This window comes from Cyanistes caeruleus, chromosome 12 (genome assembly GCF_971803275.1).
Source record: "Cyanistes caeruleus chromosome 12, bCyaCae1.hap1.1, whole genome shotgun sequence".
Lineage (NCBI taxonomy): Eukaryota > Metazoa > Chordata > Aves > Passeriformes > Paridae > Cyanistes > Cyanistes caeruleus.
In genome coordinates this window covers 20,770,234-20,797,979 of record NC_141712.1, presented here as the reverse complement: position 1 = coordinate 20,797,979, position 27,746 = coordinate 20,770,234, and the positions used below count along the sequence as shown (strand labels likewise).

Below are 27,746 nucleotides of genomic sequence, written 5' to 3'. Positions count from 1 at the left end.
ATCTGCTGCTGGAAAGGAAATTCGAAGAGTGAGACCGGGAAGAAACAAACAAGTTTGGAATTTAAACATCCAGACAGCAGCATCCAAAATGTAAAAAACTACTTGTGTCCCTGAACTCAAGGGAAATCACTCCCCAGGTACTGAGAAACCCCAGGGCACGAGCTGGGACAGGGGAGAAGACACAGTGCAGAACATCTTCACGTTCTCAGGGAAGCAGGAGGCTCCCAGCTCCAGCCTGACCCGACAGGAGCCTGGGACTGTGACAAAGGCCCGAGGGCTGGGAGCTGTCAGAGCACAGGCTTGGGCTGGGGTCCCTCGGGTCACAGACAGTCCTGATGGAATAGCTGCAGACAATAACCCTTCCTAAAAGATGCAGCCAGCCAGGGCACTCCAGGCAGCAACAACCACTTTAATGCTTTCTCTGATGAACACCAGACAACCCTGTCAGCAGGGCCCATTTTGCAGCAGCCAAGAGGATGAAGCAGCAGCTTTTCCTGAGGATTCCAAACAAACACACCTGCTTTTGCTGGATTTCCAAGAGCACCTCTCCAGCTCAGAACCAGCAGTTCAGAACAGCCTTCCCATGTGTGCTCAGAGTTACCCTCTGCACAGCTGGTTTCCATGTCCCACTGCTGAGCTCTGCACAGTTTTGCCTCAACCTCTGCTTAGGAAACACTTGCTGTAAAAACTGGACATAAATTATTGACCAGGGAGAAGGAGGCCCTTGTCCTGTACCACTCCACAGCTCTAATGAGCTTCATGTGTGCCAAAATACCCCCGGAGCCTGACACATTGTACACACACAGCAGCACATTGTGGGCAGTTTATTCCAGCCAGGGCTGTTTGTGTGTTGTGTTCAAGGGTTACACAAGAGCTGCAGCAACCCAGCTCAGCCCCACAGGGGTGTCCCCATGCTGAGGGCACAGCCCTGCCCTCCTGCCATGGTGCAGAGCACAGCCAGAGGTGACTTACATGGGATCTTCCACCCGTTAGAATACGTTCCCTGCTCCTGTGTACAAGAAACTTCCACAGCAGACCAGACTTACCCAACTCCTAATCACCCCCACCCTGCTAGGAACCAGTTCTGAAATCCTGAGGAGTTTTCCTTCCTGCAGGATAAAGCTCAAAGAGCCAGTGTAGCTATCCCTTAGTTCTGGGATAGCAGCAGCAGCACAGCAATTCCCTGCTCAGCATCTTTGATCCTGGGGCTGAGAAGGCAAAGGGTCTGTGTCCCATTCCACACAGGAGTGGGTTCACACTGGTCTCAGGCGTGGTTCCTCCTCCTCCTCCTGGTTTGGTGGCTGGGGAGGTGTTTCCTCCTCCCTGGTGTCCTGCTTGTCCCTCTCTGCCTGCAGCCAGCTCTGAGGAGCAATCATCTTCTTGGGCCCGTGGGGCGGGGGCCCGATCAGTGCTTCAATGTCATCATAATTGATCACTTCCTTCTCCAGGAGGGCACTGGACAGCTGGAAAAGAGGAAGGAGGCAAAATGAGGGATGGAATCCCCAGAGAGAGCAGAGAACTGCTTCTGGGAGCTGAAGTGTCAGCTCAGCTCAGGCCTCAGCACCTGCAGCCCCCCAGGAGCAGACCCTGGCTGTGCCACCACAGACAGGGTGACCCTGAAGCTACTGCAGCCAGGACCAAATTCCCCAGGCTCCAGCACTGTTCCCAAGAGCATGTTTGGCCAGGAATACACAGTGTGACTGCAGGCAACAAAGCAAACTCTTGGGAATGATTTGGAATGTGAGCTCCATGAACAATGAGAGAAGTGTCCCTCCTGCCACTGTCACTGCACCTGTGGCCCTGCCCAAGAGCCAAAGCAGCAGCATGGAGACCTCTGGCAGACCCAGAGCCTTCCCTGCACACAGAGCGCTAACAAAGAGCTGCCTGTTCCTGCAGGCAGGGGCTGGAGGTCAGCACAAGTTCCTCTTGAGAAGAGTGGAATTCTCTGGCCCCTCTGGCAGCAGCACCACCCCTCTGGAGCAGCAGGTGGCTGTCCAGCACAGAACTGCTCCATCCTGCTGATGAGATGTGACACGCTGGCCTGGCAACCAAAACACTGACTCTGGAGATACTTTGGCTGCACTTTAAAGTTTTTCTGTGCTGAGCCTCTAGCAAACATCTGGCTGCTGTTACATGGCAGCAGCAGGACAGAGCAGCCTGCAGAGACACCCCTGAGGATCCCTGCTCCAGAGCTGCCAGGGCACTGTCCTGGGGACAGCAGCATGTCCCAGCTCTCTCCTTAGCACACACAGGAGGCCTGACACTGCGTAGCTGAAGGGGTTGTCGTTGTTGTTATTGTTTGTTTAAAAAGAGGATTTAAGGAAAAGAATTGCTGGATTTGCAAAACAGGCAACATTAAGTTGACTCCTGGTCATTTTGGAAGTCACAGACTGGAATTCTGAAGAGAAGTCAAGAGATACAGAGGGTGCTGTGACCCAAGCTTGGCTCACCACTGGGCACAGAGCTCCTGGCACAGGTGGGGACGTGCCAGGGTGTGTGGCTGGATTGGGACTGTCAGGACACAAAGGAGAAGAGGCAGAGCTCTATCTCTGTACCAAGGATTCCTCGGTGTATCAGTCATTAAGGAGGTGAAAACTGCCTGGAGTCACCAGAAAGCAGGAACCATCTCCCATCAGCCAAGGTGACAGGCACCATATTCCTCCAGACACTGTCCACCTGACGACTGGCTTGGCTTCCCAAAACCAGTCACTGTCAGCTCTGCAGAACATTGTACTGTCAAGAGGCAAGCAGAGAAATGCAGGTGAAGGACACAAATTCCAGCTTTGATCATTTCCACAGAGCACTCCTCCTCCTCTACCCTGCAAACACCAGCTGGTGTGAGGAGGCAGACTACTCACTGCTGGGAAAGGCACACACATTCCTCCCGTGCCTGCTCTGAATCCGGGGGATACACAGTAAACAGTCACTCGTTCCCAACACTCCCACTACAAGACTTTCTAGGAGAGAGACAACACTGCAACAGCTGAGCTACAGAGCACAGAAAGCAGCAAAGCCACCAGTTAAAAACACCCAAACCAACCAACAAACCCCCACACAATCCAACTCACTGTTTGCAGCTTGTCCCGGTTCTCCAGCAAGAGCTTTTCTGTGCGCCTGTAAGCCTGAGCCACCAGGATTTTGGCTTCCTTGAAGAAACAAGAAGAGGGAGTTGGGGTGTAGGTGGCAACAAACACAATGTGTGGCTAAACAAGGAGAGCACTGAGGGATGGAATCTGCAAACTGAGCCAGGCAGAATGTAGTTCTCATCAACAGAAACTATGGATAAACTGGTTGGAAAAAGGCCCGAGGAGTGCTGGTGATAAGGGGCAGTGAAGTCTTGCCCTAGCACAGCTTGATGGGAAATGCAATTAAGGCTGTCCAGGAACTAAAGGTGCAGCTCAGCACAAATCCCAAGGAAGCACAGCCATGGTGCTTCTGAAACAGAGCTTTTTTTGTTTCCAGCTTTTTGACTTCTGAACTAAACCAGTGTGTTTTCTCAGCAATGAACCCAAATTTCCTCTTAGAACAGGCTGATTTGCAGTCAGTCTGACCATCATTTTGGTTATATCTGATCTAGGAAGTGCACACATCTACACTGTGCAGCTGTGACTTGAAGACACAGAGTTCTTGCCGTCTCAGCCCTGCAGAGCACAGCCTGAACTCACAGCCAGGTGGGATTCTGCCTGTCCCTGCTGCCTCATTGCACAGCCCTGACACAGTCATGGAACAGGTAAGTGCACACTCACTGGCCAATGGCAAAATGCAAATTGTTTGGGTGTAAACCACTTGCCATTTTTCAGTGAACTGCAGAAAGCAAAGAACAAGAAGAAACCCTTAGCCCAGGGTGGCCTTACGTGGTCCATCATTTGCTGCAGGCCCTGGCTGAAGGGGCGCCGGCCGATGCCAGGGGCACTCTCTGGGTCTGGGAAGGAGATCTGCCCGATGCTGGGCACCATCCCATACTGCTTCACCATGGAGTAGGCGATCTTGGTCACCTTCTTCAGGTCATCCTGTGCTCCTGGGCAGGAAAGACACACACACACACTGCTGGCCAGCTCTCAGCTCGGTGTAGGAAGGGCACATCCTGCACAAACGCATGTCCTACCAGTGGAGAGAGCACAGGACCCACTGCAGCCCATGGGGGTGAATGCTCAGCCCACTGAGGGACCTTCCTGCAGGTCCCAGGAGTCACAGAGTGACCCTACTGTGGCCAGCTCACCTGAGTCCTGACCTGCCACTGCCCACAGAGCAACCTGGCCTGGAGGAAGGTGTTTCTACCCATGGCAAAGGGTGAAATGAGATGGGCTTTAACGTCCCTTCCAACCCAAACCATTCTGTGATCCTATTTGGATTTAACTAGTTAGAAACAGCAAAGTCCTAGGTCTTCTCAAGAGCCTCAACTGTGGCCTCAGGCTTTGGGACAAGCCTGAGACAACACAGTGACAACCAGCCCTGAGACCTCCATGCTTACAAGTGTTAAAACACACCATGTGACATTTCTTCTTGCCAGCACAGGAAACCTCTGTCCCTTGCTCAGATCTCCTTGGACCTCCACCTGCCCATGCCAGGCTCTGGCTCCTCACCTGTGGTGACCTTGTTAAAGGTGATGGCCTCGGCCACTCTGCCCCCCAGGGCCATGCACATCCTCTCCAGCAGCTGCTCCTTGGTGAACAGGTACTGCTCCCGGGGCAGGATCTGTGCGAATCCCAGCGCCGCGTTGGTCCGAGGGGCTATGGACACCTGCAACACAGGGCAGCTCCCTCAGCTCACAGAACTGCAGAGCTCTCCCTACAGCAGCACAGGGAGGGCAGGAAGAGGTCTCTGCATCCCCAGTGAAGTTTGTCCAATCTATGGACAGGTTGGCCTACAGAGACATGGCCAAAGATTGCAAAGATCTGTACTCATTCCTGAACTGAGAGCTCTGCCTTCACACACAAGCACACTTTCTGCCCTGGTAATTATCCTTAACAGCAAGTCACTGAAGTCCTGAAATTTAGGAGTTACTTTGGAGTGTATAGGCCACACAAAGTTCACTGATTCTGCTCCAGAATCCCTGAGACTACCTGCAGAAAGACAGGAGCCTTCAGAAAAATAACATCCATTTTCCCCAGCCATTAAACAAGAGTAATTAACACCAGTTCTGCTTATACAATGGGTCATTCAGAGTGAATGTGCCACTGGTAATGGGCCAAGGAGCTGTCACCCTTGTCATTTCACTCCCCACCTCCCCCCAGTGCCCTGGCTTTTGGAGTAGATGTGCAGGGATCACATCCCCGGGTGCCAGGGAGGCCTTTCCCTGCAGAGAAGCGCTTCGGGCAGACAACCTCCCAGTCTGGAAAACACATCTCTCCATCAGTACCAGAGCAATTCCTGCAGTGGCTTTGCCTGCTGCAACGTGCTGGGAAAGGGATCACATTTGGATGTGTGCACACATGGAACAGCCTGGAAGTGCATGACTGAGCAGCAGCACCAGGGAGACTCAGTTGCTTCTAATTTTTAATTGCAAGGCTTCTCCTATAGCTGGTTAATCAGCTTTGCACCAGCACTATCATCAATGGAGCCTAATAATGGATTTCTCTAGAGCATAAATTAGGGACATGGTTTATATAATCACAGAATCATTAAGGCTGGAAATGTCCTCCAAGACCATCAAGTCCAACTTCTGACCAAATCCCACCAGCCCATTGAACCATACCGTGAAGTGCCACATCAGCTTGTTTTTGACCATTTCCAGTGGTGACTCCACCACCTCCCTGGAGAACCTGTTCCAATGCTTAACCAACCTTTCAGTGAAGAATTTATGCCTAATATCCAGCCTGAACCTCTCCTAGTTTAGTGGTGGGCTCGGCAGTGCCAAAGTAGCTGGACTCGAGAGCCTCAAAGGTGCTTCCCAAGGAAAATGAGTGTGTGATTCTGTGTTTTCCATGTACTTTGCTGCAGCAGCACAGCCCCAGGCTCACAGAGCTGAGCAGAACTGCACACAAGTACAACAAAGCAATCTTGGACAGGGAAGCCCCCGGGACTGCCCTGCCTGGCAGAGGAGGTACCTTCATGACAGCCTCCGTGTGCTCCAGCAGCCACCCCACCAGCGCGTGCCCGGATTCGTGGAACGCCACCACCTTCCTCTCCTCTGGTGACAAGATCTTACTTCTTTTGGCAGTGCCTGTGGGAACACACACCAGGGTTTGATAAGTTATCAACAGGTGCAACCAGTGGGGCAGAACCTGCTCCAGCCTAGTGCACAGCCTGTGGCTGAACCGTTTGTGCTGCCTCTGGAGAGGGGAGGCAGCAAAACCCCTTTAACTAAAATGTTTGGGAAAGGTGGTCCCTGGCCCTCAAGTGGAAAGCAATCCACACCTGGGATTGCTTGAAAACCCTGGCAGAAACTTTTGCCTCTTCTCCTTACAACAGACTTAACCATTAGACAAATAATTTGGCATTCGATTTGATCACAATAACCTTGTTCCCAGGGTTGGGTCTGTAAAAAGGCAGCTTACTCTTGTTTTTTGTTTTGGTTTTTTTGTTTGTTGTTTGTTTGGGTTTTTTTTTTTGTTTTTTTGTGGAAAAAGTCTGAAAACAACATAAAAAGCCCCCAAACAACAAAACCCAAAGTGAGTCTATCTAGAGTCTCACACTCATTTTGCTGTTTTCAGTCCCTTAGGCAAAACAAGAAAGAAGAGAGATGCTGAATCATATATACAAGGTCCCACATGAGAAAATTGTGCATTAAGAGTGTTCAAATCAGCTGAAGTCCAGAAGCAGATATAGAAATCCTTCTCCAGAGCCTGGAAATGTCTCTGATTACACATGGCATGCTCTGTATGAGCTTATTCCCAGGCTCCTGAGAACCAGCAAATGAAGTCATAACTTACACTTAACCCTTCCTCCAGAAAAGTAATTTTCCAAAGTATCTATTTTCCAACTCGACAGAGCAAGTCCAAAAAGGATTTTTTAAAAAAACAAGAAAAAGGTGAATGGAAGTAAACATTCTAGCACATAGGAAAAATAACTACAGAACACACAGTGTGTCAGGCACTCATTACAGCTCAGAATGTTGGATACAAAAAGGTCCCAGGATTTTCAGGCCAGCATCCCCACACAGAGCCCAGAGCAGCAGAGGGGAGAGCAGCCAGTCAGAAGCAATATTGCATCAAACTTGCTTCATGTCTTGGAAAACTACATTCTATTAACATGAATTTTTAAACAAAGTCAAGGCTTTTATTAAACAAGGAAACAACAAAATTAGTGTGGCAGATCTTGTAAAATGACTGCTCAGGGACCCTGGAAACTGCTGCGCCCTGCTAGGCATGATGGAACAGCAGATTAATTGCAACTGCCTTGATTTTCATGGGTCAGTCCCCTACCCTGCCCTCAGCAGTGTGTGAGCATGGCCCTGTATGGCTATTTCCACTGAAAGATGTATCTATTCTCTATAAATATATGTATATAAATACATGTATACATATACAAACAGACAAAACATAGAAACATGCTCCTCACAATAGCACACATTGTGCCTACCAAGATTATTTATTTTCTTACATAATCCCCAGGCATTGAAGTCCCCTGAAAGCCTGTAGTTGTCACATTCATGACACAAGCCAGCCAGGAAAGAACTCTAGTGCATCTCTGCTGGCCTTACACAAACCCCACCAAGAAAACAGGCTCCATGTTCTAAAGCCAAGCCCTAAAAGCCTCTGTGTGCTCAGCAGGTTTCTTCCCTCGCTCCCAGGAGACCTGACTGACTGCTTTCTGTTCCCAAACTAAAAACACAATGGGAACTACCACAGAGAGAAGTTCTTGCTCCTCCCTTACAGCAACACAAAGCTTTAAGGCTGACAGGGCCTCTGGACTTGCAGAGCTCCCTTTTGATTCTACCCCACTCTTATTAAAACCAGAAGTTCCTAATGGAAAGCACAGTAATATCTTCTTTCTTTCAAGAAATGCTTTTATAGGAACTGAAATGCCCTCTGGATTGTGAAACCCAGAAGCATTCCTATGACATGGAAAGGGTACATTTAATACAGGGGCCTGGGGGGTTGTTTGGGGTCTTTTAGAATCTGTCTACAAAAAATAGCCAGTGCTGCTAATATGAGAGAATCTGATTAAGCAACAAAAAGACTCTGTGGCCTCCTACACACAGCAGAGCCTGAGTGGGGCCAGGCAGCTTTAACTGCCAAAGCTCATGTCCTGCAATGCCCCACCACATGGATCCTAGAGATCCCTTCTGCTGCCAGCCCCCCCAGCCTTCCTTGCCTTTTGCTTTACCTTCCCAGTCTGGGGAACTAGGGCAAGGATCAGAGAGAAAAGCCAAGAGAATCCCCACAAGTCTGGTGCTTGTGCTCCTGCAGATGGGAAAGTAGAGCACTTCTTTACAGGAGCATGTGGTGCCAGGACAAGGGGGAATGGATTCAAACTGGAAAAGAGGAGGTTTAGCTGGAATATCAGAAAAAAAATTCCCTGTGATGGTGGGGAGGCCCTGGCGTAGGGTGCCTGGAGAAGCTGTGGCTGCCCCATCCCTGGGTCCAAGGCCAGGCTGGAAGGGGCTTGGAGCAACCTGGGATAATGGAAAGTGTCCCTGCCCATGGCAGGGATTGGAATACAGACTTTAAAGTCCCTTCCCACCCAAACCAGCCCAGAATTTTGTGATCTTTGCTGCAGATGATGAAAATTTCTGTGTTACAACTACTGTTGTCTCACTGTCCACTCTTGGGAGCTCCTGACTACAGTTTGGGATTTGTGTTTTTAACCAAAGCACTGCAAGGGTTTGTTTTTTTCTGCAACAGGTGAAGCTGTGAAGCATTTTCTCAAACATTATGTTTTAAATGAGGAATTCTCTAAGCATTTTCTGATAAAGCAAACAGTCAGGACTTAATTCCAGGATCAGGGAAGTAAGTGACCCAGTACAAACATCCTGTTCCACATGTTCCACCAAAGAGGCACAGAGTGCCAGTCTGTGTGCCCAGGCTCCCCCCAGGAATGGAGCCTGGAGGCAGTTCAGTGTCTGATTATGAAATCCACAGCTTGGCTCCAGGGCAGCTCAGCCCAAAACCCACCAGATTCAAATCCCTCAGGTGAAGTCAAGAGTTCTGGGAACTCTTTCCCCCTCCCTACAATAAACTGCTACAGGGAAATCTCCAGAGGTTACTCTCCTGGCAATGGCACAAGCAGCAGGGAAAGGCCACAGGATGTTCTCAGAGGGAGAACAGTGCTCTACTGTCTTGCAGTTTATTCTGCCAATTCATCAAAGCCTGGGCTTGGAGGGCAGAAAGAAAAATCTCTAATTTCTTGTGGTGAGGATGCAGAGACTATTTGCTATTGATATTTATGTAGCAGGTGTCCAGAGCAGCAAGAAAATTTCAGAGATATTGTCACTCTTCTTTAAAAAAACCCCAGAAATAACAACCCACAACCCCCCCGATCTTCAAAACTGAAAAAAAGCCACATGGATTCAAATTCTTCTCTTTATTATTTTGTCAGTTGTCATTTTCCCTGAGCTATGGGTTCAGACTCCTGCAGATTCAGGAAGATGGAGCCATTTGGGGTATTTTTCAGAGAACTTTCTGTGACTGTCACTGAAAACCTCCAGACCAGAGCACAGTCTGGACCCATCTGTCTCTCTGGGATGTAACCCCCTCACCTGAGCAGAACAGACCCCTGAGGCACCATCAGGAAAAGCTGCTGCACTGGCACAGGGTGCCCAGAGTAGCTGTGGCTGCCCCTGGATCCCTGGCAGTGTCCAGCTCCAGGCTGGACAGGGCTTGGAGCACCCTGGGGGCATGAAAGTTGTCCCTGCTCATGGCAGGGGTGGAACTGGATGTGCTCAAAGGTCCCTCCCAACCCAACCCAGTCCAAAACTCCATGGAATACCTGCATCTCTTACCTGCAATGACTCTCTCCACAGCATACTCAAAGTTGGAGGTATCAATGGATTTGTGCCCTTCCCTGGCAGCGTGAAGAGCAGCTTCATTGCAGATATTTGCTATGTCAGCACCTGCAGACACAAGTTCACAAGAGTTACACTAGGTCAGCATGGGACAGCGAACTCAGAGAAGAAATGGGCACAAACAAATCTGGAGAGGGACCTAAGGAAGTCAAACAGCCTGTGCTTTTTGTTCCTTGGGAACAGACAGCAACCCCAGTCCATGGTGTTGATGTTGGATTTGAATAATACAACTGCTTTGGCAGGGAATGCTGATACCACACAGAGCTCAGCAATCCAGGAGCAGGCTGAGGCCAAGGCTGGCTCCCAGGGACAGGGATGGTGTGGGCAGTGGGCTGGCACAGGCTGCTGCTCTGCTCAACCTCGGAGAGAAGAGAAGGAACATCTGTTCCCAGTTTGTGTGGGTGGGTGATGGTGGCGGGGGGCTGCTGAGAGCAGTCACGGAGAGGCAGTGTGCTGGGGCCTGGGAGAGGGGAAACCCAGAAAGGATATTCCAGGAACTCCAGATAAACAGGAACTCTGGAGCCCCTTGCTCAGCACTGTTTCAAGCTCCCAGGGACCCACCCTGGAAGCAGGCTCCATGCAGGAGCCACGCAGAGCTGTCCAATTTCTACTCTGCTCAGCAAAATAATTCCTACTTGTTCCTTCCATCGCTTTCCTGGTAACATAAATCAATTTAACAGTCTCTCTTCTGAAGTGCAGCACCTCATCCTCAACAGCTCTGAGAGGAGCATGACTGGTTCTTTCCCTTAGGAATAAGGCACCTGGGCACTGTCGAAGTGTCTTCCCTACCCCCCCACTCTGCGAGTCCAACTAATTTCAGAGGATTGAAAATAGTCATGAATAACTGCTCATCAGAGCTCACCAGGGAGCTGGTCAGGTTCCCACAATTTTTTTTTCTTTTCTACAGAAATGGAGAAAAAAGCCCTTTTTGCCCAAAACTCCGTTAGACCCCCAGCACCCAGGAGCTCCAGCGTAAATGGAGCAGGAGCAGCCCAAGGACACATCATACCACTGAATCCTGGGGTCAGCTCTGCCAGGTGCTGCGAGTAGAAACTGCCATCCTGGATCAGCTTGAGGCCCTTCAGGTGGTGCTCAAAGATCTCCTTTCTCTCCTGTAAAGAACACCCAGCACCTGAGCCCAGCCAGGGTCACAGAGGGGCCCTGCTGGCCATGGCAGGGAGCAGGGCGATGGCACTGCCGGCAGAGGGGACAGCGACAGTGCCAGCAGAGGGCAGGGCTCTCCTTGCAGCGTTCCAGCAGCCCTGATAAACACCCAGCTCTCAAATTCCCAACAGATGCACGAGGCTCTCCCTGAGTCACGGCTTTCTCTCTCAGGGCCACTCTCCCCTCCTCACTCTCACTCTGATGTGTCTTAACTTCTCCCTCACCACAAAAGCTCTTGCAGGAAGGAGCTCTGACTGCCTCGACCTGCTCCTGCACAAACCACAAACTGCAAAGCCCATCCAGCAGCTCCTCAGCCTGCGCCCATTTCCCAGATGGAGGTGGGGGTGAGATGCCGCTGGCGAGCAGCCACCAGTGACTCATTCAGCTGGTCCAGGAGATCCTGACTCAAACAATGGGCTCAGTTGCCAGGGTTTTTCCCCTTCCTCCTTCAGGGCAGCTGCACAGTTCATGCTTCCGGGGCCAGATTCTATCAGGCATTTAAGGTATTTTCACTGAAAACTCTGCGGAGGACAGTGAAGCACAGATGGGAGAGGAAGAGCCTGTGCTGGCACAGCACACAGATCCTCACTGCAGCTGAGCCTATTCCCAGAACTCCGCTACAAATGTCAACACAGCAGACATGGAAGACTCTTGTAAATGGATTTAAAAAGCATTCAGAAGGAGAAAGTCACTTAACAGGCTGCCTAAAGGAAAATGAGGAGCCTTACAAGGATAGGGAGGGCAATAAACCTACAGAACAAGGCACATGACAATTTAAGCTCTCACACCAGCCAATTGCCAATTAGGTGCTTCCTGAAGAGAAGACACAAACATAGCTCTGCATGGCAAAGGGAACCTCACAGAAGAATTCACTGCCAAGGCTCTACCAGAGCAGAGACCTCCAGACCAGTGAGCTGTCACTTCAGAGGAACAGGCCTTAGCACCACAAATCCCTGATTTAGAACACAGAAACAAGAACAAAGGCAAACAGACGCTCAACATCTCCATCTCCTCCAAGCTCAGCCCTGCCAGGCCAGTGAGACCAGCAGGGACTGGGACACCTCAGTCACAGGAAGGACAAGGCAGTGGTGAAGCATACCTGGAGTGTTGGGAGATCAATAAAGATGTGCCTGTCCAGCCTCCCAGGTCTCATCAGAGCGTTGTCCAGGACATCGGCGCGGTTGGTGGAAGCCAGCACTATGACGTGATCCGTGGTCCCCATTCCTGCCAAAAACAAGACCAGAGGAGGAGGTTTTCCCCACCTCAGACTGTATGCAGGCACACAGTGGGCTGCAGGCAGGGGATGGAGTACACAGCTTTACACAATGCCAGATGGTGTTCACAGCAGCCTTTGGGGCTGCTGAGGCTGTGTCCCCTGCAGCTTGGAGCAAAGTCAGGAAGGAACCTCCCAGATCACCCAGGCCAGTCCCTGGTTATCACGGATACTCTGAAATCCCCTTTTTATTTACTTAATAAGTCTCAGCTTAAGTCTTCTTTTTCTTTTTCCTATTGCCACATTTGGAAATTGCTCCAGCTAGATCCCAGAACAGAATCTCTGTTTTGATGAGTTCACAGATGCCTTCTCACCCCCAGGGATAAGTCAATTCCTGAGCCTTTAGCTCCAGATTGTACAAGCAGAATTTCCTAGCAGAAACAGCCTTTTCCACAAATTTTCATGGAAAGCCCTTTCAGTTTTTATTTACTTTCAGCCTCAGTCACAGACAGGCCCCTTTCCTCTGAGGTGCTCAGGTTAGTGCAGAGAGCACAGCTTTGCCACCCAACAAGGGCCATGTTAGAACATGAATTGCTCCTTGCCTCCTCACTCACCTCTTACAGGAACTGTGCAAGGCCCTGCACAGACCAGCCCTGCAGAACCCACACCAGACACAAAACACAACCCAAGAGCTTTGCACACATTATCAGCACAGAATTTGGCCAAGCCAGTCAGAGCAGGTTCTTTAAGGTGAGGGGAGCATTGGGATTTGCAGGCTGCCCGAGAGCAGCCCCAATGGAGGTATCAAAGACAGAGGATTTCCTGGGGAGGGGAAGGCAGGGCACTGGCAGCTGCAGGAGGGTAAAGAGGGGCAGACTCTGCGCTGCCTGGGTGGGGAGCCAGAGCTCCCGTTGAATCACTGCCTCACACAGTTATTTATTGCATTCCTCCAGGTGCCTGCAGGCCTCTGGGCATGAGTCACCTGCTTCCAGCACACTCCCCAGCCCTGGCACACAGCAGCCTTCCCAGGGAAAGGACACTTCAGTCCCATGTGCTTCCCTCTGCCAAGTCCCACGCTGTGGAGAGGCGTCTCCGTGCACGTAAGCTGGGCCAGTTTCAGCTCTCAGCTCCAGCAGAAGAGCTGCCAAATGTGTCAGCGTGCAAGAGCTCAGCACAGATCAAGGTTCCAGGTGAGGCAGAGGACTGGCTGTGCCAGTCTGTGCTGCAGCAGACCTGGTGCTCCCTCTCTGCAGGCTCCTGCCTAAATAAGCTGCTGGAGAGGATGAAGCCGAGCATCCTTCAGGCATGTATCACACTGCACTCTGGAGTGGGATAAACAAGCAGAGACTGGCAGGCACTCCAGGAATGGCAGGATTAGATGGCACAGTGCATTATCTGACTTGCAGCTGGGAAGACTCTCCTAAAATAGGTCTGACTATTAGAGCAAATAAAAAACCAGAAGCACTGAGAGCATCCTCCTCACATCAGCTTCTGCCCCACTTGCTTAATGCAACACCACCTGGCATGTCACAGGCAAAGATCAGCCAAAGGAACAGGCTACAAAAACAACACCTCATCACATCAGCGAATGAGAGACAGCTCTGAAAATGTAGCCTGAAGAAAAGGGTTCCTGCAAGGGTCACAAATGAACCACTCCAGAAAGGAAAGCAAAAAAGGGTCCACTCAAGCTGCAAGTGCCCTGCTCCCCCCACTGAGCAACACACTGCTTGGTGGACATCTCATCTGCAGGGTTACACTGTGTCTGTCACCCTCCAGCCATTTGTCCAAAAGCCTTTGGGCATCTCCTGGGAGCAGTGGCACTGAAATGGGGCCCCCCTTCCTGAAGGCAGCCTCGAGGCTGCACATGGCACAGCTCAGGACTTGTCTAAGGGCTCCAGGTGAAGAGCTGCTACCAAAAGCCATCCTGCACTTCCATTCACAAACACCCAGCTCAGCCCAGGACTGTCAAAGCTCCTCTCAAAGCATCCAGAACAGAGAGATTTGGGTCACATTCCTCTTCCGCTTGTCTGCGGTTTCAGAGGGAAGATTCACTATTCAAAGCAGGCACCTGCTCCGACAGAGCCGGGGTTTGTGCGTCACTCACTCCACTCTCACAAACAGCTTTTGTAGAGAGGCTCCCTCCGGCGCCTCCCCTTCTCCCACCACATCCTGGTGCTTCCCAAACTCAGAGCAAAGGAAGAGCCCTCTGATTTCCCCAAAATGTTCACACCAATGTGACTGAGCCCCAGCCTGCGCTCACCCCATGTAGCTCATGGTACCCTCATCCCCCTGCAGCCTGCACAGCTCAGATCCTCCTTTCCTCCCTCTCCCTTCCATCCAAGGAATCTCATTCAATCACAGAAATCCAACAATCAGTGATGACTCACTGATCTGCTTTTGTGCATGACTTTTATTTCTCCAATTAATACCCAGCTTGGGTACATGGTGCTGTCTTGCCTTCAGCCCTCAATTTAAGCTCAACCAGAGCTCTCAATCTTCCATCTCAAGGCTTCCTTACAAACACTCACCACTCCTGGGGCAGAACTGTTCCCCTCCTAAACAGGTTATTCACCATCAACCTGGGAACTGTTTTGGTGTGCTGCACGTGGCACATCAGTGTTGTTTTAGGTGACACACTCTGTTAGGTAACTCCAGTGACAAGTGCCAGGATCCCTGCTGATCCCATGTTCCCAGCACCAGGCTGACACCCTTGCCAGCTGTCTCCTGTTTGACACTGTCAACTCCTTGGACTGTTTTTTTCTTAGTGTTTGTTTGATAAAGCACTGAGCAAAATGAAGGACTCTGTACTCACGAGACATGAGTAAAGAATGAGATAATATAGATTTAAAAATAAACTAGGCAGCACACTGCAAACAAGGGACTATAAAGTGCACACAGAGGATAATATTTACCTTCTAAACTCACTTTCCAGTTGAGCTGAACCCTCATTTCTGTATTGAGACTCACCAGGGAAACACTCTGGAAACCACACCTAATTTTTACAGACTGATGGAAATCAGACATTTTCATTTTTAGGATAGAGATGTGGAATGTACTGACTACATATTCCTGAACAGACACGCAGGCTTCCATTTAATTCAGAGGCCAGCTCACCCTACCACTGTTGGGAGAAAAGGACCCACCCAAGCCAGGACTGCTGGGCTGTGTTACCACTGGCCTTTCCCATCAAGATCTTCCACTTCACTGGAAACACTCAGCCAGCAGCTGGAACCCGCGTCTGGGGATGCTTTTGGTGAACAATGGCTTTTAATTTTTCATATGAAGAGTGTGATGAGACAACATGACAGTCAAGCTATGACTCACAGTTACAGTGAAGGGAAAAAGTGAAACAAACACTCCCTGATGGGCAGGTAGTTGGTTATTCCTGACCCTGCAATAGTAAGATTTAGCAACATAAATATTTCAAGTGGGGTCAGTGCTGCAGGCTTGGACAGAGCCAGGACTAAGGACTGCCAAAGGATCATTCTTCATGAGAAAGTGTCTGAGCAAAGGGCCAATTCCAGGTGCACAACAGCCAGAAACCAAACACAAGTGCGGCCTCAAACCAGGACTTGTTTGCAAAGCTTATCTCAATCATCTCAGAGATCCTGTGGTCAGACAGACAACACAAACATAAGCCAATGGACAGGAGAATTGATATATTACATCACTTCTGTCCCTTTAGGACAGCTGGACTCCAAACTGAGAGGCTTTAAACTACTACCAGTCTCAGACTGGATACAGCAAGTATCCAACAACATGTAATGGCCAGCTGGACTCCAAGGGTTTAAAGTTTACTAGATTTAGGGACTAGTGATGGGGTACATGGGCTGCTTCAGACTTCAGCAAGAGAACATTGGAGAGGGCAGGCAAGTTCAAGCAGGACAAAGATGAACAGGCCAATAGCTGGACCTCGGAGGAGGTAAGGGCAGGGACAAACACTGACCATCCATTTCCACCAGCAGCTGGTTTAAGGTCTGCTCCTCCTCAGCGTTGGCAAAGCCAGACACGTTGGTGGAGCGCTTCTTGCCCACGGCATCGATCTCGTCGATGTAGACGATGCAGGGAGCGCGAGCTTGCGCTTCCCGGAACAGGCTCCGGACACGAGCGGCTCCCAGACCTGCAGGGAAAGGGTAAAAACAGTGAACTGGTAGCTAAAACTGTTAGCAAAGCTGGAGAGCAGCATTACTGGCCCTCAATGAGACACCTGACACCAGACAAACCCTCTGAATATGACAATCCCTCTGTCAGCACTCTGAGGACAAAGAAACAGCCCCAGAACTCGTGTTTAGTCCTTAGGCTCAGTGTGTCCTAGAGCTGGGTTAAAATGGGCTCCTAAACCTGCAGGGACTCCTACAGCTGCTGCGAGAGGAACTTTGCTCCCACCTCCCAGCATGGCCTCCTGTTCCTCCCACAGTTCAGAGCAGAAATATTCAACATTTTCCTGCATACTGACCCTTGTCAGGTCTCAAGAGATCTGTGAGGAAGGAAGAAAAGGAGAAGGATGGAAATCCCAAGGCACAGAGAGGCCCTACTTTCCCCATCTGCATTTCCATACAAGGAAGGAAGCCTCAGTCAAGGGCTTTAATAATAGGTACAGGGAAGCCAGAGAGGATGCCTGCAGGTGAAGGACCACAGCTGCACTCTGTCAGAAAGCAGCAACCAGAAATGCACTTCAGATACTACATAATTAAGGAACTGCATCACTGAAAACCTTTTATATCTTCAGGCTAAGTATTCAACTCATCTTCCCCATGCCAAGCCCTGTCCTTTGCAGGAAGCCCAGCCAGCCCCCTCCGACTCTGCAACAGACAAAGAGAGCTCCCCCTGCTCCTCGGAGCACCTCACCTCCAATCACCTCCACGAACTCGGAGCCTGCCATGGCCAAAAATGGCACCTGGGCCTCTGTAGCCACAGCCTTGGCCAGCAGAGTCTTCCCACAGCCTGGTGGGCCCAGCAACAAGGCACCCTTGGGCACTTTGGCCCCGAGCTGGAGGTAGCGATCGGGATTCTGCAAGGACAACACAGCTTGGTCAGAGGAACAGCTCACAACGAGTCCCTGAACCACATTGGGACTTCCCAGAACTTCCTGAGAATGTTTTGAGCATGGGCAACTCTGAGCTGCCAATGGGAGTAGGTCCATCTGCATTCCCACTGTGGAACTAGACATACACAGCTTGCTTCAACAGAGGCTGCCCAGAACCACAAAGGATGAAGCGCAAAGCACCCCCCCATCCCAGGTCACCACTCGATCCCAGAAGGCAGGCAGCAAACATTTGTTTTGTTCTACTTTTACATACCTTTAAATAGTCCACAAATTCCTTGACTTCCATTTTCGCCTCATGCATTCCCGCTACGTCCTTGAAGCCAATTCCTTTTCCGGATTTCCCATCCACAATGGTGAAACGAGCCATCTTCAGCTGGTTCTGTGGAAGGCAGCACAAGGACCAAACAACTTTGGACAAGGCAACGGTCTGGACAGGCTTTTTGCTACATTTTGGGAGGCAGCCCAGCCCAGGGAGACAGCCCAGCTGTCCCTACCCAACACCACAAAGTCCCCATCAAAGCACTGGTGTTTCACAGATTTTTGTTCTGGAAAAAGTTCCCAAATTGATGGGTGACTCAAACTTTATTTATCCACAGGTTGGGAAGAGACAGAATAAACTTGCAGTAATAATCCCTACACAATCCAGCTCAAACTCCATGTAGATCAGGCAGGGATGATTATTAAAAACATGCAGATGTCCAAAACCTGATTTGGGATCTCCTCCCTGATTTCTAAATGCTCTGAGCCTTAATACACATGGGACAGTCATAGTTCCAAGGAACATGTGTTGATGGCAAATAAGTGTCAGTGGTAAATAACTGCCAATACTTATGAAAGCACAGACACTTTGCAGTCTTTGATGCTGCTGCTGGTTTCTGCTGGAAACACCCCAGGCCAAAACTACAGGTTCTCAAACTGAACAGCCACCATGTTTCCATCTCCTGATGCATGTGAAGCCACAACGAGAGTCAAAACAAGAATTCAGTTAAACATCCCACTCATAACTGCTCAGTATGTTCTACTCAAAGCAGCTACTCAGGACCTTTATTCTTTCAGAAGAAAGTTTATGGTTTCTGAGGCCTCAGAAACATCCAAAGGAAGAGTTAAACTCAGGGCCTGGCTGTCCCCACTTAAGCAAGGACACAATCTAGTCCTCAAGGCCTCATTACTCAACACTTCTTCAAAATATTCTTTTTCTCTGAGCAGCTGCATCCTTTTGTTCAAAGAGAATCTCAAAGCCAAAAGAGAACTGCGGAGGAGACTGAGTGGGAAATCCAACAAGGGACTGAATTCACTGTGTTTTCATCCCCAATCCCTGCGGTCAGGGACAGAGCACCCCAGGCTGATTCCTACGGTTTCATCAGCTGATGCAGGCCAGGGTGGGAGAGAGGAGGAGGAGGTGGCTTGCCTGGTGTTGCAAGCGAGGCATGCGGCAGGAGCAGAACAGGCCAACACATAATGAACTCCAGAATCTGAACATATTTTATAAATTGAGAACTCATTTTGCAGAAAGCAGCAATTCCTACTTCTGGCTGTATGGGAGGCATGTTGGCAGGGCCCAGTGAAAAACACCATCTGCAGCTGCAGCTCATTAGCAAGCTTTGAAAACAGCAAACTGGACTGAAATTCCCTGAGCTCAGCCCTTCCTGCCATTGGGAAGGGAAGGGACCTCGGCTAAGGCCAGTTAAGGTACCAGCCAGGGAAATGATCAGCACAGGATGCAAGATGTGGCAAGACTGGAGAGTCCTTGGCCCCAGTTCATTCTCATCCTGCACTGATTTTGCTGGGAAAAGGGGAGGAGGTAACCCAGCAGAGGCCAAGACTCCCCACAGGCTGCAAAACATGCTCAAAACCCAGGCTACTCACAAAAGCGTTGAAGCCTCCAGCCCTGCTTGCCACCCTGAAGAGACGGAAGATGCTCCACAGCATGGACACGGCCACCAGTGTCACTATCAGGGAAAGGACATCACTGAAAGGACAAAAACAAGTACAAACTGAAGCATTCTCCCACAACCTGGTCAGTATTACCCAACGTGGCTACTTTTATAGGACATGTAGGCTACAGTGCAAATGAGCAGACGTGATTAACAAAATGGAACTTTCACAGGTTTTTATACAGATATATAAAACCACAAACCCCAACCATTACATAACCTAAGAAGTTAAGCAGAGGACGCTGGCAAACATTGCCTACAGCTGTGGAAGAAATTCGACCTCACCATCCACTTCAGAGGCATTTCTGCTTCTAAAACAAGCAGGACCTCCAGGCACTCAGATCACACCCGGAGCAGAATCCACTGGGGCTGGCAGTGCATCCAAAGGGAGCTCACTGCAGAGGACAGTGTCTGGTAACAACAACAGGGATTCCAACTCTCCTAATCCTGGTAGAAATCCCAATGTGGGTCTCCCATTAAGAGATTGCTGGATCCTCCTTAGTCAAATCTCTCAGGAGTCCTTTATACCAGAAAAAAGTGCTCCAGCACCAACACTGTTTGTTTTCTGGATCCTTTGGAACACCCACTGCATTAGGTGGGAGATGGGGAGCTGCGATGACACTCCAGGTCTAACACAGTTACAGGGCAAACATGCTGAGGACAAATACCCTGTGAGCTCTAAAGAAAGGATGCTCCCAGGAACAGGAAAAATGATCCTATGCCAGATGACAGGCTGAGATCGGTGGGCCCCCGTTCTGCTCCACGTGCCTGAGGAACCATCAGGCCTCGCCACACTTTTGTGCTTATCTTTACACCAGGAATGTGTGTTCCACCTCTCACAGAGGGATGATTTACTGAAGCAAGGGACCAGCAGGAGCTCTATACCAAGCTGCATTTGTTTCTGTTCAGTGAGAGATGCAAAGGCAACACTGAAACCTGAAAGTCACCTTCAGTTTGTCTGCTCTGCAAACAGGATTAATTCTGAAACATCCCGAGCGCCCACAGCATGGAGCGAGCCGAGCCCGAGCTGCAAAGGCTCTGCACCTCACAGGCTCAAACTCCAGACGGAGACCAAATCCTCCAGGCATTCTTCAGGCCTTCTGACAGACTTAGCACCCCATCACAGCTCTTAAAAAATTGTTTAAAATCTCTTTTGAAGAGCAGGGGAAACAGCTTGTGTTGGGGGCTGATTGTCTGTTCTGATCCTCTCTTCTTGTTACACAAGTCTGAAAAAATCTGAATTTGAACTGAAGGTCTCATACTGCACGATTAGTTAAAAAAGGTTATTTCTGTATATTCAGCTATGGATGAAAAACATCCAAATGTTGATGAGAGGACGAAATCCAGCCCAGGTATCCATTCACACACAAGCTTTACATTTTTGCAAGGTGTCTGGGAGGAGCAATTACACACACTGGCCATCTCCAGTGGGAAAATGGAAGCATTATAACAAGGAAGGAAGGCTTAGTGCATCCCCAGTCTTCTCCACAGCCCAGGCTGTAACATCACTTGTTGCCAAGATTTCTATCACACTCTGCACCTGGATAGTTGATTATGACAAAAAGTGCTTAGCTGAGCAAGAACTCAGTGACCCTGACCTGAAACATTTTGGCCTGTTGCAATTACAGAATCCTTAGGCCCCCCCACTTTTCAAACATTAATGTACATCTAAAGCACCTTATTTTTCAGAAAGATTCATTCAATGCTCCAAATCCACACCCCAAAAACTTTTCTGTTCTGTATTTAGGTAACATTTAGCTGAGAGTTACTTTTTTCCAAGCAAAGGATGCTGTCACCAATACAAGAGCAACATTAAAGACAAATTTATATCATACTTTCCATAAAAGCCTGGGTGTTTGTAGGAAATGGGGATTCTCTCTTTCTCATCAATATTCAGCTCATCCTCCACAGCTCTGAGCTTCTCTTCGAATTTGTCGATGTTTGCCACACGCATGGTGTACAGCAGGGTCACGTTCTGGGGACAGGCAAGCCAGAGCAGCATGGAAATGTTATTTATTATATATCAATATCTGCCAGGAGCAGACGGGCACAGCATGGACAAGTCAGGTAAAAATCAGCCTCATGCTACACCCTTTGATCCTGCATCAGTGAATTGGGGAGCAGATGACTGACACTAGGCCTCCCAGTGAATTTAGGAACCCTCTGGTCTTAGGAAAAAAAGCTGATGGAGTTTGACAGAACACTCATGACTGAAATCCAAAGAGGAGAAAACTTTTAAAACAAAATCCAGCCATAAGAGTTTACAATCTCCTGGACATCTTCTCCAATATCAGACTGAGCTGATAGAAGAAAACTGAGTTTCTCCAGCTTTTCAGACATCCAAAATTTTTTTCCCCAGGACATTATTAATTATTTTTACAATTCAAACTGGAAGTCTCAGTTTCCAGTTGCTTGAGGCCCCCTGAACTTCAAATACAAGAAAGAAAAGAACTAAAGCAAATTTACCAGCTGGAGCTTTACTGACCATTAATTCAGTCACCTTCAGCAGCATTAGCTAAGCTCATTCCCAGCTGTAGGGAGTCACTTACAACTTGTCCATGTGGAGTTCCACCCGGGTGCAGGTAAATCTCCACAATGTCACTCTCAGGCACCACCTCGATCCTCTGCACTTCCCCCTTGGCCAGCATCTCATTGACAAAGTAGTTCCAGGAGATGTTGGTGCCTTCCCTGTTATCACTGATCATGAAGCGAAGCATCAGCACGACGAAGGTGAGGACCAGCAGTGCCCGCAAACGTTCCAAGTGCATCTGGTTTTCCCTTCTCCTGCGTTTCTCTTCCTCTTTAGGAAAAAACAAAACAAAAAAAGAAAATATATCAGAGGAAAAAGGATTAGTGTGTAATTGTGGAGTTTTCTAACCCAAAGAAGGGATAATTAAATGACAAAGATTAACACAATGGTATTTTTGGGGAGTTTTTGTTTGGTTTCCCCTGAAGAACTGGGCTTCCCATGGTCCTAGTGCACCAAACCCACCAAAATCCCACCAAATATCATTCTAGGCTAAAATGAGACACTGTCCTGCCTGGCCCCATATGGACAGAGGTCAGAAAAAGTCACAGGACCCTTGTTGCTAAAAATTAAACTGCAGAATGACTATAACCCACTTTATACAACATGGTTCCACAGCGGAAAATATTAGGAGTAATCCCGGTGTCCCTGGTAAATCCCACAGCACATTATTGTTTCCAGGTGAGCTCTGATCTCTTGGCACCTGCACCACAACTCCAGCAATGCTTTCACTACCTCAGTAAATACCTGCATTTGCAGAGAATGGGAGATAGCACAGAACACAAATACACTGCAAATCCAACTGTCTTAACCAAATTCCCTGGATTTTCTCCCATACAATTCACCTCATGTTTCAGAGGGTTTGATAACTTGCCCACATTAAGGATCTGTATCCAAGAGGGATTCCTATGCTGGATGTGCTTTCCCACACTTTTATTGTACTACAGCCACACTGAAGCAATGACACATGGAAAAGGGATGTTTTACTTCAACTATTTGCCATCAAATATTTTTCTAGTCTCATAACACATTTTTTTTTTTTTTGCACTGCACAGGCAAATTTACAATTCTGTGGGCTGTAAAGGACTGTCACAGCACAGTTCAATGTCAGCTGCTGGCCAGTGTTTAAGTTGTTCAAATGACAACAAATATCTCCTCTTTCCAGTCACATGTGAGTGTTCCCAATATATAATTTAGCACTTGCTCTTGATATACAATTCAACAGCAACAGCAACATGGCACACATAAATACCCTTCTACACCCAGAAATAAATTAATTCTGTGCCACTGGGCTCTAATGCACCAGTGCTGCAGCCATTTGATTTATTTGCAAATTCATAAAAAATGTCCTGACACCAGCATTTATCACCGGTCACCAATTAGGCCCTACGCACGCTGCAACAAAACCCAGGGACAAACATATGACCCAGGCAGCTGCTAAAAAAAGTCCTCTGTCCTTCAGAGGCACAGCCTCATTTTTCACTGCTTCCCAGCTCTGCTCCACACTGAACAGGAAAGGCTTGTTCCTAAATAGAAACAATGCAGCTTGGCAGAGAAGTCATCATTTCAAAGAGCTGTGACAAGCTCAGGCTCCGCGTCCAGCCCATCCGCTTTGTTCTCTGCTGCCGTCCCCTCACCAAGTGTTATCTGCTGCATCCAGCTTTGTTAGGACTCAGGAATTCATCCCAAGGCTGCAGGATGACATCCACTACAGTCTGGTTAGGCAAAATTAAAATACACTATAGAAGACTTAGTCTGCACAACATCCTGAAAAGCTGAGCAGGTTCTAAATAAAAAAGATTTTATAGAGAAAATAAACTACTTAAGGAAAGTGAATCCTGACAGGTATAGTCCATCTATGGCTGTGCAAGTTCCTTGGAGGTGTCAGAGTCAACTCCTGCTAGAGCATTTTCCTCTCTTTCATTTCAGAACAAGTGGAGGCCCATAACCTGCTCTAAACACACACAATCAGGGGTGTGATCACAAAAACATCACCCGGGGAAAGCCGTCTGTTAGACATCCTGACACAACTTCTCCCATTTCCAGGAATTAGATCTTTCTAGGACCTTCAACCTGCAGCTGAATAATTTCAGGAGAGAGCCCCATTTCTAGAAAGCTGCAAGGCAACACCAAGCCTGCCTCTAGTCTGCATTTAATCAAGGACAAAACCGATCTATTTCTCATCTGTGGTAAAGCATGTCTGTACAGCACAACATCCAACTGCACCACGAGCCACCCCACAGCACTCAGGAAACGAGTCCCAGGGACTGGATGTGACACTTGCAAGCAGCAGCTGTGGGAATACTCCAGCTTTTGAGTCTCCACCAGCCTCCACCAAGCAATGATTTGCCATTAACCCCAAATGTGAACTCTCTGATTAAAATCTTTGCAAGGGCTGCGGTGACAGTTTGAAGAGTTCTTTGTAATAATTACAGCAGAGACAAGTGTTCCCCTGGAGACACGGGGCAGCGTTCCCCCTCGCAAAGCCCGGCTGTCCATTAATCACAGGAGGAGAGGCCACGGAACACGGCGTGCTGCTGGTTACTGATGTGAACAGCTACAGCACTTCCAGGTGCTGTGCTCAGTCATGCCCTGGCCTCACACAGCACGTGCCTCAGCTCCACACTCCCTTCCCGAGGACTCTGATACCCACACTCACATCACACTGACCATCCCAGTTAAATCATCAAGGAAAAGCCATTGCTCTGGCCCTAAGGATGCTGCAGTGACACCAGCCAGGCTGTCAGCAGCAGATGACCTCTGACTTCAAAAGCAAAAAGACCAAGAAGATTAAATTATTAAGCACAACAAAGCAAAAGCCAAGTGCTCACACCATTTGATGATACCCAGGTAAAGGCTTAGAAAATAAATTATAAAATTAAATTACAGTCTGTAATGACATTAAGTGCCTCTCGACTTGCAGTACAAAGCTCTGGAGGCATGGCAGAGGGTTGGATGATTTTATGGTCCCTTCTAACCCAGGCCACTCCGTGATTGACAAGTTTTTAGGGAGATAAAACTCATTTTCAAAAAATTCATTACGTGCCTGGGGCTTAGGAGAGTAAGACATAGGAAAAAAACAGTATCAAAAAAGACTGACTAACTTAAAAAAGAAAAACCAAGAAAAATTAGTAACACAGCTGAGAGATCTTTAAGGAATTTATATGAGTTCTGTGATTCACTAAAAGTAGGGACACATCCACATTAAAGGCATAAAGATACATATAAGAAATATAGAAAATGTAAGAAATATAAGAAAATAAAAGCAAATCCAGCTTAAATAACTGGGTTCAGTTAATACAAGTTTATTAAGTCAAAATGCTCTGCAATAAAACCTCCCAACCAAAACCCAGGTAATATTTCTGTCCTCCTTCAAAAAGGGGCAATGCCAAGGAAAACAGCAATGAAGAGATTTGCATAGGAAGCAAAGCAGCCCAGAAAGAGAATCACTTTAATGAACTTTCATCCCCTGATTAGATATTAGGGGAAAATGCTTCTCTGTGAGGGTGGTCAGGCCCTGGCACAGGTGCCTAGAGAAGCTGTGGCTGCCCCTGGGTCCCTGGAAGTGTCCAAGGTCAGGCTGGACTGGGCTTGGAGCAGCCTGGGCCAGTGGAAGGTGTCCCTGCCATGGCAGGGGCTGGAATGGATGAGCTTTAAGGTCCTTCCAACCCAAGCCACTCCAGGTTTTCTATGATCTGTCTTGTATCTTTCAGTCCATCATCTAAACCAAAATACTCCTTCAAACTTGCTGTTAGCCCCAGGCTTGTACAGGAGGAAGTTACAGGTACAGGGAAGCAGGAAGGTGGGTTTTCCTCCCTGTATTTTGGTAAATCCCAGAATTTTTGGCACACACGTACCATCCTCCTCCTGTGGTGATTTCTTCTTGAATCCTCCATTCTTCTGGCCACTCCTCTGAGAGCTGGATGTAGCAAACCAGGAGGTGCTACCTGCAGGCAAGCAGAGGTCAGAGATTGTTTTGATGGCAGAGATTATTTTGAAGGGAAATAAATTGGAGAAATTTCTTTAGTACTGAAACATGCATACAATTCCCAAGTCACAGCCATCACTAACACTGGTGTGGGCAGTTAGCAACAGCCTCACACCTGGGATTGGAAATGCTCATTAAAGGAAATATAGGTAATGGAATTAAATCGGGTTTCTCAGGAATGCTAGGGGATACTCTAAAAAAGACTACAAACACAAAGTCTAATTACTCCAGTACTTCATTAATCCCCTGAGCTGCTGATAGGAAGGTGCAGCCGTTGATTCCTGTCACCAAACACAAACCTGGATCCCTGCAAATACCCCCACCTCCAGGAACAAAACACCTCTGGCTGCACTTTCAGGAATGCAGAAGGAAAATGAAGAAAGGTCAACTCTCATATGAAATCAGACCTTTTCCCTCCCTGCTCCTCAGGACTCACCCAGGAGATTCCAAAGTCTGACTGGATCCCGGATTATGTGCTGTTTTGTCAGGGCTCCACCGAGACCTTGACATGGTAGGGAAAGTGTTGGTGCCAAGAGGCTCTGAGGAAGAAGAGAAAGAAAAACAAGACAACAATTGGAAAAGTGCTGTGGCTGCTCAAACTTTGTGTGTCTTCCTGAGACTCAGATTCCTGATCAGGGAAACGCTGTGGGTGAGTGTCAGGACAGGAGCTGGGAGCCCTAGATGGGATTCCTGGTGGGGCACTTCCCACGTGACTTTGGAAATGCTTATAACCCAGAGCAAAGAAAGCACAAGGATAAGTAGACAACCCACACTCAAAACACTTAATATTTCATCTTTTTCCTCCCTGAGTCTATTTTTTTTTTCTTTTTTTCTAAAGGCATTGTGATTCCCTGTCTCCCCTCCACTGCACAGGCTCCAATTTCTAAAGCAGCCAAGGACACTGACCAGGCTGAAACCCCTGATTCATTTTTCCTGGTTCTCCTCTTTTTTCCAGCTTGTGATGGTCTAATATGGCAACCTCAGGATTGATGCTCTCTAGAACAGAACAGCTTTCATTTAAACTAATCCCAGAAAAACCTGGCATGAAACAATGTCCCACATTGTTCTCCCTCTACCTCCCACTTACACCACAGAAAAAGTCCTAAATCCAGAGGAGGCCACAAAGTTGATGAGAGGGATAGAGCACCTCTTGTGCAAGAAAAGGCTGGGAGAATTGGGATTGTTCAGACTGAACAAGAGAAGCTTTGGGGTGACTTAACTGTGACCTTTTGAGTACCTAGAGGGGCTCAAAAGAGGAGAGAGATATGAGCAAGGAATGGAGTGACAGGACAAGGGGGAAGGGCTTCCCAGTGCCAGAGGGCAGGGAAGGATGGGATACTGGGAAGGAATTCCTCCCTGTGAGGGTGGACAGGCCCTGGCACAGGTGCCCAGAGTAGCTGTGGCTGCCCCTGGAAGTGTTCAAGTCCAGGCTGGACATTGTGGCTTGGAGCAGCCTGGGACAGGGGAAGGTCTCCTGCCCATGGCAGGAGATTAGAGTAAGATGAGCTTTAAGGTCCCTTCCCACCCAAATAAATCCATTATTTCCACAGTGTTTCCCATGTCAGTGCCCAACAGCGCTGACACGACGGACCTTCGGGACGGAACAACCCCAGGTCTCTCCCGAGCCCCCCGAACGTCCCTCTCCCCCGTTCTTCTCCTCTCCCGGTGCCCACAGTGCTCGGTGAGCCCCCGCCACCTCCTCGTTACCTGAAGGCCGCGAACCCCGCCGAGGGCACGGCCGCGGGGCCGGGCCCAGGCGGCGGCGGGCGGCCGCCAGAAGGCACAGCGGCCGCGGAGAAGCCCCATCCGCAGCAGCAGCGCCATGTTCGCCGGTCCCCGGAGGCCTCAGAGGCCGCGCCGGCGGGACGGGCCCAGCCCGAGCCGCGGCGGCTCCGCCGTTACCAGAACCGCGGCCTCAGCGCAGCCG

The 27,746-nt window shown here is 49.0% G+C and overlaps 1 protein-coding gene across 1 annotated transcript; it reads right to left on the bottom strand.

The window, feature by feature from the left end:
- Nucleotides 1-809: 809 nt before the first annotated feature.
- SPG7 (SPG7 matrix AAA peptidase subunit, paraplegin) lies at nucleotides 810-27,734 on the bottom strand. Its single transcript, XM_023934451.2, has 17 exons — nucleotides 27,527-27,734; nucleotides 26,256-26,358; nucleotides 25,689-25,778; nucleotides 21,854-22,104; nucleotides 21,140-21,279; nucleotides 19,237-19,339; nucleotides 17,624-17,749; nucleotides 17,172-17,334; nucleotides 16,270-16,443; nucleotides 12,210-12,334; nucleotides 10,956-11,058; nucleotides 9,884-9,994; nucleotides 6,048-6,163; nucleotides 4,584-4,740; nucleotides 3,855-4,018; nucleotides 3,069-3,146; nucleotides 810-1,463 (listed from the first exon to the last, which is right to left on the bottom strand). Exons 1-17 carry the CDS (start codon nucleotides 27,641-27,643, stop codon nucleotides 1,254-1,256), a joined length of 2,331 nt encoding a protein of 776 aa, XP_023790219.2. The 5' UTR covers nucleotides 27,644-27,734; the 3' UTR covers nucleotides 810-1,253.
- Between the last annotated feature and the right edge of the window lie 12 nt (nucleotides 27,735-27,746).